Source organism: Salvia hispanica, chromosome 2 (genome assembly GCF_023119035.1).
Source record: "Salvia hispanica cultivar TCC Black 2014 chromosome 2, UniMelb_Shisp_WGS_1.0, whole genome shotgun sequence".
Classification (NCBI taxonomy): domain Eukaryota; kingdom Viridiplantae; phylum Streptophyta; class Magnoliopsida; order Lamiales; family Lamiaceae; genus Salvia; species Salvia hispanica.
Window position 1 is genome coordinate 8,514,802 of NC_062966.1, and position 12,295 is coordinate 8,527,096.

The 12,295-nt window shown below is 35.2% G+C and overlaps 2 protein-coding genes and 1 non-coding gene across 3 annotated transcripts; 2 read left to right on the top strand and 1 right to left on the bottom strand.

Moving 5' to 3' along the window:
- The first annotated feature begins 196 nt into the window (after positions 1–196).
- TRNAF-GAA lies at positions 197–269 on the top strand. Its single transcript has one exon. It is a non-coding gene; the product is annotated as a tRNA-Phe (tRNA).
- Positions 270–2,219: 1,950 nt separating this feature from the next.
- LOC125207517 (kinesin-like protein KIN-5B) lies at positions 2,220–8,258 on the top strand. Its single transcript, XM_048106898.1, has 24 exons — positions 2,220–2,338; positions 2,415–2,616; positions 2,896–3,025; positions 3,121–3,276; positions 3,349–3,686; positions 3,765–3,903; positions 4,152–4,249; positions 4,333–4,489; positions 4,569–4,638; positions 4,733–4,809; positions 4,984–5,037; positions 5,106–5,186; positions 5,268–5,379; positions 5,464–5,550; positions 5,668–5,843; positions 5,930–6,091; positions 6,192–6,299; positions 6,375–6,533; positions 6,615–6,698; positions 6,784–6,989; positions 7,080–7,181; positions 7,269–7,378; positions 7,460–7,611; positions 7,870–8,258. The coding sequence occupies exons 2-24, from the start codon at positions 2,441–2,443 to the stop codon at positions 8,059–8,061; spliced, it is 3,126 nt and encodes a 1,041-aa protein (XP_047962855.1). The 5' UTR covers positions 2,220–2,338; positions 2,415–2,440; the 3' UTR covers positions 8,062–8,258.
- A 1,002-nt stretch (positions 8,259–9,260) lies between these two features.
- On the bottom strand, positions 9,261–11,617 carry LOC125207518 (WAT1-related protein At2g37460-like). Its single transcript, XM_048106899.1, has 7 exons — positions 11,266–11,617; positions 10,835–10,897; positions 10,440–10,556; positions 10,105–10,351; positions 9,852–10,013; positions 9,621–9,772; positions 9,261–9,546 (listed from the first exon to the last, which is right to left on the bottom strand). The coding sequence occupies exons 1-7, from the start codon at positions 11,469–11,471 to the stop codon at positions 9,387–9,389; spliced, it is 1,107 nt and encodes a 368-aa protein (XP_047962856.1). The 5' UTR covers positions 11,472–11,617; the 3' UTR covers positions 9,261–9,386.
- Positions 11,618–12,295: the final 678 nt, after the last annotated feature.

Consider the following 12,295-nt stretch of genomic DNA (forward strand, 5'->3'; position numbering starts at 1 on the left):
GACTTATTGTTTGTAGTTATTGTTTCGCACTCTCAGTGGTTCAGCCAAATGAACCTGTCGTACAATGAAAACTTCACCAATAACGTTCAAGATTATAAATAAGCATAGCCCAATACTATTGTAATTATTCGGGCCCATATAGTGATCAGTGAAATTATACTATATAATAAGAATACTACGCCCATTATTCACATTAGCGGGGATAGCTCAGTTGGGAGAGCGTCAGACTGAAGATCTGAAGGTCACGTGTTCGATCCACGTTCACCGCAATTCATTCTTTATTTTGTAGAGCAAGCTTGGGCTTTGTTTTTAATAAAGAGGCCTTTAGGCCCATTGCTAATTTGCATACCACTATTTGTCACTATTAATTCATATTCATACAAAAAAATAAATTGGCTCCTGAGACGACTTAATATAAAATTATCCAAGCTTATGTCATGCTGAGTTGATGAAGACCTCTTTTTTCGAGATGAAATAGATCTGATAATGCTTTCAGTTCAGGCGAGTTGTTTCTATAATTATAATAGCTATGTCTTGTATGTCGTAGCATTATTGACATAATGAACTCTGACAAACTATAAGAGGCAAGAGCTGAATTTCGATAATAAAGGATAGATATAAAGATTTTTTTTTTGTATGCTTTGTGATATGCAAAATATGTAAGAAATACATGGAATGACAATCGTATTTATAAACCAGCCTTTTTACATGTGGAACATGTTGGGGTTCATGTATTACTAGTATTCAAAGGTGGTGTTCAGTTTTCAAGATAAATTAATACTAAAATATAATCTAGTATTGAATTGTAAGATTCTTTTAGTAATAGGAGGTTAGCTATAATTAATTATTCCATGATTATCTATCTAGGATTGAGTTATAGGCTTGAATCTCATGAGTCAAACACACTACAAATTTAACTCCGGATATAATCCTGCAATCGAACACCCCCAAAATATACTATCATGACTAGTGTAATAGAGGGAAATTGTATATGTTTCTCGTCATGGCTAGGAGCCGTGATGGAACTAAAATTTCAATCAAGGGGTGCTGAAATTTTAGCCACTGTAAACTAATTACACATAAATATAACTCATAAGTGCCATAATGCTACGAAGTATAATTAAGAATATTTGAAATTTAATAATTTATTTTCAAATTCTATAGAATTAACCAATATTTATCACATTTTTTGGTATAAGTTTTTTTTTATAAGATTATTTGCCTGTAAGTATATGAACTTCCATTATTTTCTAGTTTTCCCCTAAATTATAATTTTTAAATATAAATGAATGAATTTTGAATTTTTCTAATTTTTTCCTTAAATCAAAAATCAAAACTGAGGAGGCAAAAACAAACAAATAAAATTCCACCTCACCCATCTCCATCCTCTCTTTCTCTGCCTTCATTCTTCTTCCCAACCTTCCATATTTTTTTTTTCGTATTTCTCTTTCAGTTGTTGAAAATTTAAATCTACAAGCTAAAATACAACTTTCATCCTTGGATTTTCTAAATGCTTCTGCTATCCATCACATTTTTATTTCTGTTAAGCTTGAATTTTATCATGGTTAGAGACTTAGAGTGGTGAAGCACATTGCATCCATTACAGTTATAAACGATAGTTTAAACTTGGATGATATATGAGAGTGTTTTACAACAGAAAAGATTAGTACTTATTAAATTTGGATAGAAGAAGGATGAATGGTAGGGAGGAAGGGAAAGAAAGTTAATTGCCGCGTATGTTTTGATTTGCTATATCAGTTTTGATTTTGATTTAGGGAAAAAATAAAAAAAATTCAAAATTCGTATATTTATATTCAAAAATTAAAATTTAGGGGGAAAAATTAAAAAATGGTGAAAGTTCGTATATTTATAGACAAATAACCCCTTTAAGTTTTTGTATAGGTTTGTGCTTTTTTTATTTAAATTGGAAAAAAATCACATTTTAGATATTTGAAAAGGGAAAAATCATCATCGACCGATTTGCCCCTGAGGCCATTAGGTTCTTGTAAATCTTTTACATGATTGGTTGAGACATCATCTGTTTTGTGATTTATCTATATTCAAGTACCTAAAATGTACTAGTAATATTTATAATTCACTCTTATTTAAATATAAAGGAGTAAGTTATTTGAATATCTATTTGCCCAAATTTTGACACAACCGCCCGAAATAAAATTTGAATATCGCAGCGGCCCCACCGCCTACAACACACAGTAGCCGTTAAAGTAGAGTTTCTCTAAATTCAAACAATTCTCCATCTGAAACAAAAAAGAAAATCAATTCTCCTAAACAAACCCCTCTTCCTCTTCCTCTCCTCTCCCCTGCATCCAACCACTCGGTATGAATTCCCGTCCGATTCAACTCCAAAATTGTTTGATTTTTCGTGTCTCTGATCTCTTCTCGTTTTTTCCTAGGCGCTCATTTGAAAAGGTGAAGAAAAATGGGCTCGTTGACGCCGGATTTTCGGAAGTCTGTATCAACCATGGCTCCTTCTCCGGCACCCTTTCTAACGCCACGGCCCGAAAGGAGGCGCCCGGATTCAAGAGGTTCCGACTGGAATTACAATCGTTCAGATAAGGATAAAGAGATGAACGTCCAGGTTTTGCTTCGATGCAGGTATATTCTTCCCCTTAGATGTTTTGTTCGAATCTATGCTTCATGCTGATGTTTTCTGGTTTACAAGTCTTTGATCGGTGCCATGAGCTTTTTTACTTTAGAATTTCCGATGATCTCTGCCTTTTCTCTTTCTAGCTGAAGCAGTGTTTAGACATGCTTTTTTCTTTTTATATAACAAGAGGAATAATTTTCATGATTACGGAACTGATAATTTAGTAACCAGGCCTAATTTGCTGCAGAAACTATTGATAAGTTTGTATGATTTGAAATTCACCTCAGGCCCCTAACTGATGATGAACAAAGGTTGAACATGCCTTATGCAATTACATGTAATGATAGCAAAAGAGAGGTTACTGTTTCGCAGACAGTAGGTTCTAAGCACGTGGATCGAATCTTCACCTTTGATAAGGTATGGTTTCCCTTTCGAACAAGTTTGTGATTGTTTGCCTGATATTGCAAGTTCTTGCCTCGTAACTATACATATCGATTTCTATTGTTTGAAAGGTTTTTGGGCCAAAATCACAACAAAGGTCTATATATGATCAAGCTATTTCTCCAATTGTGGCTGAAGTACTAGAGGGCTTCAACTGCACAGTCTTTGCATATGGGCAGACCGGAACAGGAAAAACGTATACAATGGAAGGGGGCATGAGAAATAAGGTATGGATTTAGATTTCATGACACTATCCAATTTATCTGGCACATCTGATATAATGAGTTCCTTTGTGGTAGGGTGGTGACTTGCCAATTGAGGCTGGTATTATTCCTAGAGCAGTTCGTCAAATATTTGACACCCTTGAAGCACAAAATGCTGATTACAGTATGAAAGTGACCTTTTCGGAACTCTACAATGAGGAAATAACCGACCTGCTAGCCCCAGAGGATCAACTAAAATCCACAGAAGAGAGATCAAAGAGGCCTATTTCTTTGATGGAGGATGGAAAGGGATTGGTGGTTGTAAGGGGCCTTGAAGAGGAAACGGTGTACAGCGCTAATGAGATCTACAGCCTATTGGAACGAGGTGCTGCAAGAAGACGTACAGCAGACACCTTATTGAATAAGAGGAGCAGGTTTACTTTGCTTTAGTTTGGAACAAGTGTTTTTCTTAAGCAATCATGAAAATAAACCCAGTTACCTTTCTTTTGCAGTCGATCACATTCTATCTTTACTATAACTATTCACATAAAAGAAGGAACAGTTGGAGAGGAGGAGCTCATCAAATGCGGGAAGCTAAATCTTGTTGATTTAGCCGGATCAGAGAACATCTACCGCTCGGGTGTTCGAGAGGTAGAAAAAATCCCATATGCAACTCTTAAAATTTTGATTATGATTGCAAAATTTGGTTAGGGATCTTTTGCCAGAAGCATATAATCACATGGAAATAACATCACAATGGTGGTATTCAATCGAACTTACCACTTGAGAGATTTCTCCTAGCTATATTTGTAACTTCATTGTTCACAACGAATGCTAAATTTCTTGTGTGATATATAACTTTTTGTTCAATTATTTATGTGAGTACAATATTCTCACAGGCTCGTGCAAGAGAAGCGGGAGAGATAAATAAGAGCCTACTAACTTTAGGCCGTGTCATTAATGCATTGGTGGAGCATTCTGCTCATGTACCGTACAGGTGAGAGCAAGTGTTGATTTTTTGGTTGCTCTAGAAACAAATACTTATGTATTAAATTAACGGCATCTTCATTTGTCATGCAGGGATAGCAAGCTTACTAGGCTCCTAAGGGATTCATTAGGTGGGAAAACAAAGACTTGCATTATTGCCACGATCTCTCCGTCTGCTCAATGTTTGGAAGAGACATTAAGCACGCTAGACTATGCATATCGTGCTAAAAGCATAAAAAACAAACCAGAGGTTATTGAAGCTTTTACTATATCAGTTTTTCATTGAAACTTCAGTTGCTGCATAAACTAAATTACGTTCTGTTTTGAAGGCAAACCAAAAAGTAACCAAAACTGTGCTGCTTAAGGATTTATATGTGGAAATTGAGAGAATGAAGCAAGGTTTTCTTTTTCTTCCTTGCCCATATAATGGTTTAGATTAGTTATACGTGTTTAATTAACATTTAGTCATTTACTCTACTTCGAATGTGTTCAGATATTCGAGCAGCAAGAGAAAAGAATGGTGTATACATTCCACATGAAAGGTTTCTCCAGGATGAAGCAGAAAAGAAGGTCAGTTGCTAACAGTAAACAGTGTAGCTTAGTTCTGGAACTACAAAATTCTTTTATGCTAGAGTTTCCAGTCTCATTTCGCTTCTATGTGCTCTAAGTGAGAGCGTCTGAACATGATGTAATTTATAGATATCTAATTTGTTTAGTCTGTTGGTTAATGGATGAAACTTGCAGGCTAAAAATGAGAGAATAGAACAGTTGGAGAGTGATCTTAATGAGAGTGAGAAGGTATATTTTTACTCGTTTCTCATTACTCTTTCCTCTATTAATTTAGGCTGACTTGTCTAGTTATGCAGAAAGTTGATAAATTCCGTGAGCTTTATCTCACTGAACAAGATGAGAAACTGAACATCAAAAGTGAACTTAAAGACTGCAAGGTAATAGAGAAGATAGAACATTGGAAAATATTATACTTTGTGAAAATTTCTAGTCATTCAAATTATCGTTCAATTTTCCAGAGGAATCTTGAGACGACCCATAAACTCTTAGAAGATCTAAAAGAGAAATATAAGATGGCACTTTCCACACTGAAGGAAAAGGAGGCTCTCATCTCCAAACTTCAAAGTTCTGGTACAAGCAATTTTTTTAGCATCTAGTCATGTACATTACCCACTTATCATTTATTGAAGTAAACGTTAACATCTCATTGTGCAGAGAACAGTCTGATTAATTGTGCAAAGCAGTTACGAGTCAACTTACAAGATGCATCTCAAGATATTTCGGCTCTCTTTGGAAAGATAGGTAATAAAGTTTCCCTTTTGAAATATTATGATATATTCTCGCTTTATATTTCTCATTAAAATGTACTAGCACTTTAAAGGTAGCTGCCAACTAAGTTTGCACCAAAATTTCATGCAGATCGTAAAGATAAATTAGAAAAAGAAAATCAAAGCATTCTCCTTGCATTCGAAGTACAGCTTGGCAAAAGTTTGAAAGACCTACACGAGATCATCAAGAGCTCAGTATCCCAGCAAGAACGGCAGCTGAGATGTGTTGAAGAGTACATCACCACATTTCTTGCTAATAAATATAAGGTATAGTTTTTTGGAAATTAAAATGTAGCAGTAGTTTAAGTTTTTCGAGAAGCTGAAACATTTGGTTGGCAAATTGTTCATACTAGTCAAATGAGGCCATGGAAGCAAAAGTAAAGAAATTGTTAGAGATTTATACTACAGGAAGTCTGGACATGAAGAAGGTTACATATGCACTGAAGACAAAAGCATCTTCTGATCTGGACGAAATAACATCTGTGATGTCAGCCCAAACTATTGCAGTTGAGAATGTACGGAAAATCTAATTGTTACTTGAAATTGTTCATTGTTGATAGTTTGTAGAGATATTGTGTATCACTTATAAATATGTTTCCTTAATTGTCTATGCAGTTCTTCCAAACTGCAGCCTTGGAGTCAAAGGAAGTCATTTCTGACATTCAGAACTCCTTAACTGAACAGAAAAGGATGTTGGCTTTCTCTGCCCAACAGCATACGGAGGTTAGCATCAGACACTCATAGTATTTCGCTGTTCCTTCTGTGGACATCTCCAAACTTATGTCTTAATACCCTCAGGGACTTAATAAGAGTCTGATCTCGGCACAAGTGATATCAAGTGCTGCCATAAATTTTTCGAATGATCTCCACCAGCGAGCTTCTGAACTTATGACACTTCTTGAACAAAGTCATGCTGAAAAATCCCTCAGACTGCAAAACTTTGAACAGATGTTTAAGGTCAGGCTTTAGAATTTTGATGCAGCAATTATTTTAATATGAAGTCCATCACACATTACCATTGTGTTTCTCTTGCAATAGGAGGAAGCTTCTAGAGAAGAAAAATTAGCTATGGACCAGATAGCAGCCATATTATCAACTCTGACATCCAAAAGAACTGAAATGGTTAGTACTTTATTTTCATAAATTCAATATCATGCTTGTGTTATCTGATGGTAAGTGCTAATGTTTGAAATATGCAAAACCTCAGGTATACAAGGCCTCAAAGTGCTTTGAAGAATCTAACACTGAAGAAAGCAAGAAACTGCTGCAAGAGCTATCTAACATGCAGAATCTTTTGAGTTCGGAAGTAAGGGATTTGTGTGAATACGCAGAGAAGGTCAAGGATCACTACATGGAAGAAACATTCCTATCAGCTGAGTGCGTTGTTGCTATGGAAAATAGCTTGGTGGAATGGTAAAATTCTTTCTTTAAAGTCTGGCAAACAGCAGTAATTTGAGTAATTGGGGGAAATGGAAAGCATTCTAACATTTTACATGTGCACAGTGCTGAAAATGTGGAGAGGTCTAGTCAACAGTGGCAAAATGCACAACTGGGCACGACTCATCTTGCCAAAAACAATCTTCATGGCATAACATCTGTTATGCAGTAAGTTTACTGAATATATAGTATCCGCTGTGAAATAAGTTTCTGAAGGACATGTTCTCCTGATCCGTCATCTCCTGTCTATTGCAGGACAAAAATCATCGAAACTCATCGCATGCATGACTACCTTGCTTCTGCGTCTTCATGCATGGATGCAGAAGTTGATTCGCACATCAATGATTTAATGATGGCTACAAATGGTAATCTAATTGTTTCTTAATTTTTCCATAGGAGTTTTCAAGTTTAGGCGGCCTAACTAGACAACTCGTATGTGCTTTCAGAATCTTTGGCGTTGGACAAAGGACATTCTAAGGAAATAAACACTATAACACTGGCCAGTTTGGATCAGCTCAATTCAATGAGATTGAATCATGGTGAATGCATATCACATATTTCCAGCAAATCAGAGCAGTGCATTCATAAAGAGTACTTGGTAAGCATTCATATCTTATAGTAAGAGATAATATGTGCTTATGGAAGTCTAAAAAGTAAATAAATGCCTCTAGATTCACTTATCTTAAAATAGTAGATAGCAACAAAAAAAATGTTAAAAAATTATGGCATTTGCATGAAAGAACCAGTAACTAGTTCGGTTTTTATTAGATAGTGATGGTTAAAGGGATATACTCTAATTTCAAATGCTACAAAAACTAGACGTCAATTAGGGAGTTGATCCATATATTCTTCTCAGGTCGAGCAAAAGACCAATGTGACTCCTAAGAGGCGTGCGACCGCAGTTCCTAGCTTAGAATCAATAGAGGCGATGAGAACTCCTGTTCGTGATCTTGATTCCAAAAGTAGGTTGAAATTGGATAGCACTGATAACAAGATTATGCAGGATCCACACAGAAATCCATTTCAGGATGTTAATGGAGTAATATAGCAAGTGAATTAAAGAAGTAATACTGGTGTATGTAGTTTGAAACACTCATCTACTGATGAGTGGCAGTAGTCTCTCCATATTGCTAATATCTGATGTTAGAATTGCATTCTTCTTTTAGCAGTATGGTTTTGGAGAGAGAATATGGAATTTAAAAATTGTGCTACTACAACGTAATATACAAGTTATTTTTTATTCTATTAGCACCCTGGCAGTTATATGTTTTTTAACTAGTTCATTATTGTGAATAAATGGATGGACAGTGATAATTGTTAATATGGATATTCACACCTAATACCATCAAATTTTCAAAAAATTTGTTTTTTATCACCCAACTTTGAACTTGGCATATAATATCACCAACTTTATTGGTGGTTGAAATTTCACACTGATTGAAAAATTCTGGCCAAATTGAACGAGGTGGATGCTGAGTTGGCAAACTGGAAACTAGTTGGCAATTTTAAATGCCATGTATTAATTCTACATAAAAAAAACGTTTTTACCCCCCCCCCCCTCTCTTAAATGACAACAAAACAAAAGACTCGAAATGATAGCAACTTTCAAAATAGGACTTCAAACCAATACTGGCTCAGATAAATCTGAATTTTTTTACCAACGCCTAAGACGATGATTTAGCTGCAGGTAAAATTATAGAGTAAACAAAAATGTCTAGGTCGGTTAAAATGGTCTCGCAAGTTTCTGTCGAACATAGTTCTTATTGACAGAGTTTGACTTCACATCAAAAACACACGGAGAGCATAGGGAAATTTTAGCACTCCCTCCATTCCACTCAAGATGACCACATTCTTGAGTGGCATGGGATTTTAGGAAGTGTTGTTAGGTGGAATAAAGTAGAGAGGAAAAAGGTGGTTGAATATTTTAATGAGAAGAGAGGAAAGAGGGGGATATTTCCAAAATTGAAAAGTGGTCATCTTGATTGGGACAAACAAAAAAGGAAAGGTGATCATATTAAATGGGCCGGAGGGAGTATATCAAAAGTTCGGTATGGTAATGGTATGCTAATTTCTCATACTGGTATTTTCCATACAATACGGTATTGAATTTTCAAACCATATACCCCTTAGTAAAATCGTGAGTATGACTCATATATCATTTTGTGTTGTTTCATACCATACGAGGCTTAAATTGTGAGATTATTGATATAAAGCGGGACAAATAACTTGTTTACAACCCACCCAAGCTGAACTCAATGAAAGATTATAATTTATAGCCCTAAATGTTTATATTTTTATAGCTAGTGAGAAAACATTATGATGGGGAAATAACTTGTTAAAAGATATGCATACAACACAACAAAATTCCTTTTGTTACACTAATCTTTCATCGGTATCAACAGTAGTAGTAAACACCTCCAACTTTGATTTCGATGCATCGCATAGCTTTACCGGAATTTCTTCTTTGTAGTCTTTTTGTTTGCCCCATACTACAAAGTAAAGGCCCATCACGATTACACCCGCACCAACAACCCTGCATTTATCATAACTAAATTATTAGTCATTCTAACAAATTCTTATCTTTTAAGAATATATATATATATATACCTTCCCAAATACATTTTCTCAGAGAAAATGAAAGAGCTCAAGACAGCAACGATGATCATGCCTAGAGGACTAAACGCAGTGACAAAAACAGGCCCCCTTTCTTTCATAACAACTCCTTGCACGTAATAAGCAATGCCCGAACAGAATATACCCTGCAACCCGTACATACATATATATAGTTAATTAATTTCACGTATTACCTTAAAGTTTAAAATTATGAAAATAGGTTACACTGTAGACGGCCGCAAGAAAGCTCGTGTCCCATTTGATGGCCCAGGCTGCAGCATTTCCCTTTTCCGCCACTAATGCGACCGCTGCTCCCTCTGCAGTTCCTAACAAGCATATCCATGCAGTGAGGGACAGTTCCGCAGGGTACGTACGCAGCGTCACAGCCTACAAATCCATAAGAATAGATGGAGAAAATTAATACTACACTTAGTTGTTTGAATTATCCAAATTAATCTATGATTAATCAATCAATTACCTGCAAAATCATGAAAGCAGCCCAACTAAAGCATCCAATGGTGATCAAGAGGGCACCCTTGATTGTGTGTTGAATAGAAATTTGAGGTTGTTGACGATGAAGATCATGCGTGGGTCCTGATCTGGTCCACGGAAGGTCAAGATTAGGGCCGCTTACCAATGTCATGATCATGGCTCCTGCAATTGTAGCCAATGTGCCTAATATTTTTGCTTGGCTTCGGACGCTCATCAACTCTACCTTCTCAAGCCTCATTTAATTCATGCAAATAAATTACCAGTAATTAATTAATTAATTAGGAAAGTAAGAAGGTAGGCTTCATTAATTAAGTGGCTTACCTGAAGCACCATGCCATCACAAATGTAATTGCCGGAAGAACGTTAGCCATCGCAGCTGCAAAAGTCGCTGTCGTGTACTTCATCCCCAAGAAGTAAAGATTTTGATCTATAACTGGCCTTTAATATGTGCAGTACATAAGTTTTGTATCAAATTATATATTCAGGTCAAACACCATAAATTATTCAACAAAAATTGAAACTGAGATATATTTACTCAGCCATAAATTATTCAAGATTATCCTTTGTGTGTTTGGGAGTCACATACCATATGTCCATATTAAGAAAATAAATTGACATGATACATGTAAATCTAATTTATCTCTTTTTGTCACATATGTCACGTCAAAATGGTAAAGTTTATGGTTTTGTGTGTGTAAGAGAGATAGAGAGCTTACTCCAAAAGACTCATTAGCATAATCTTGAGGAACGTAGATATGGTCATTTTTGGTCTTACTTTCCTGTGTAATAGTAAATGTCATACAAATTAGATTGAGAAATATAATAAAAAGATCTTAAACTTAATTGCCTGCGAACTAAAACGTTATATATAATTAAATACATTTATACTTATATAAGTATTGGTTCTTGAGAACTTTTTTAAAATAAGAATTTTGAGCACGGAAAATAATATCGATTCTATAGGACATTAATATGAGTTGGTATTAAAACATTATGTATACTAAATTTAAGAAAAATTCCGTCGTGATCCATCTCCTGTAAACACACACAACACAACAAAAGATGTAACATAAAAATATATAGAATTGATTAGTTGTGTGTGATGAAGGCAAAATTAAGATATACTCCATAATGGATGTGTAAATACTTGTCTAAGATGAAGGCAAAAGGAGCGATGACTAGGGTGGCGACAGCGTGGCGATAGACGACGAAGACGTAGTTGCTCATCCCCTCGTTCAAGGCAGCCTTAGAGATGATGTCCATTCCTGCCAGCCCCGCTTGCAGAAAAACCACTGCTAAAAAGGGTTTCGCCTTCAGAAACACTAACCCCAAACCCTCTCTAGTTATCTTCATTTCCAACTCCCTCGTGACACCAAAACAAGTCGAATAATCGATGTAAATACAAAAAATATCACATGCAAATTGTCATGCAAATATGTTTTACCAAATTTCCTCTCCTATGATATTTTTTTAGCTGCCACTCCCCTCTTATATATATGTGTACATGCGTAGTACAGACAGCAACTCATGATATATGTGTGTGTGGTTCTCTTTTCTTTCCTTTAATAAAGAAAAAAAGATCGATTTTTTTAGTGTATTCGTCTGCGAGTGTATGCAAATATGTGTTAATAACAGAAATTAGATCTTCGCAAACAAGTGGCGGATAAATAGCATCAAATTAATTTATATACTATGAATATATATGATACCACTAACACTCTAACTACTTTTTATTTCTCAAATTCTGTTCTATCATTCTATGTTTCACTTGTACAGGAATGTAGTCACAATTACAAATACAATTGGGTGCCTTAAATCATTTAATTAATCCCAAATTCCTTAATTATAAATTATACCGAGTTTTAATTACCGACTAATTGTAGGATTTTTTACAACTCTAATTAATTATAGAGTTTATTAATCTCAAATTTGAATATCTATGATTTAATCATTTGTTTAGTTCAAAATATCTTAGTAGATGTCCAGTCGTGGTGGATTTGTCCACAACTAATTAGATTATCGTTTCGGCTAATTTATTAGAACCCTTTTAATATTTGCTGATAAATGCTCATTTTGGATACTTATTTAAGTAAATTGCAGTGATAAGCGTGGTTGCATCTTTTGATACACGTATGATGCAATATTATGACACAACAAGTGCCCAACTAAAAGAAAAC

Coding starts and splice junctions, on each gene's coding strand:
- LOC125207517 (XM_048106898.1), top strand. CDS start 2,441: ATGGGCTCGTTGACGCCGGATTTTCGGAAGTCTGTATCAACCATGGCT. Junction 3,904..4,151: donor ACCGCTCGGGTGTTCGAGAG/GTAGAAAAAATC, acceptor ATATTCTCACAG/GCTCGTGCAAGAGAAGCGGG. Junction 5,551..5,667: donor GGCTCTCTTTGGAAAGATAG/GTAATAAAGTTT, acceptor AATTTCATGCAG/ATCGTAAAGATAAATTAGAA.
- LOC125207518 (XM_048106899.1), bottom strand. CDS start 11,471: ATGAAGATAACTAGAGAGGGTTTGGGGTTAGTGTTTCTGAAGGCGAAA. Junction 10,898..11,265: donor TTTGCCTTCATCTTAGACAA/GTATTTACACAT, acceptor ACTATTACACAG/GAAAGTAAGACCAAAAATGA. Junction 10,557..10,834: donor ATGCTAATGAGTCTTTTGGA/GTAAGCTCTCTA, acceptor CACATATTAAAG/GCCAGTTATAGATCAAAATC.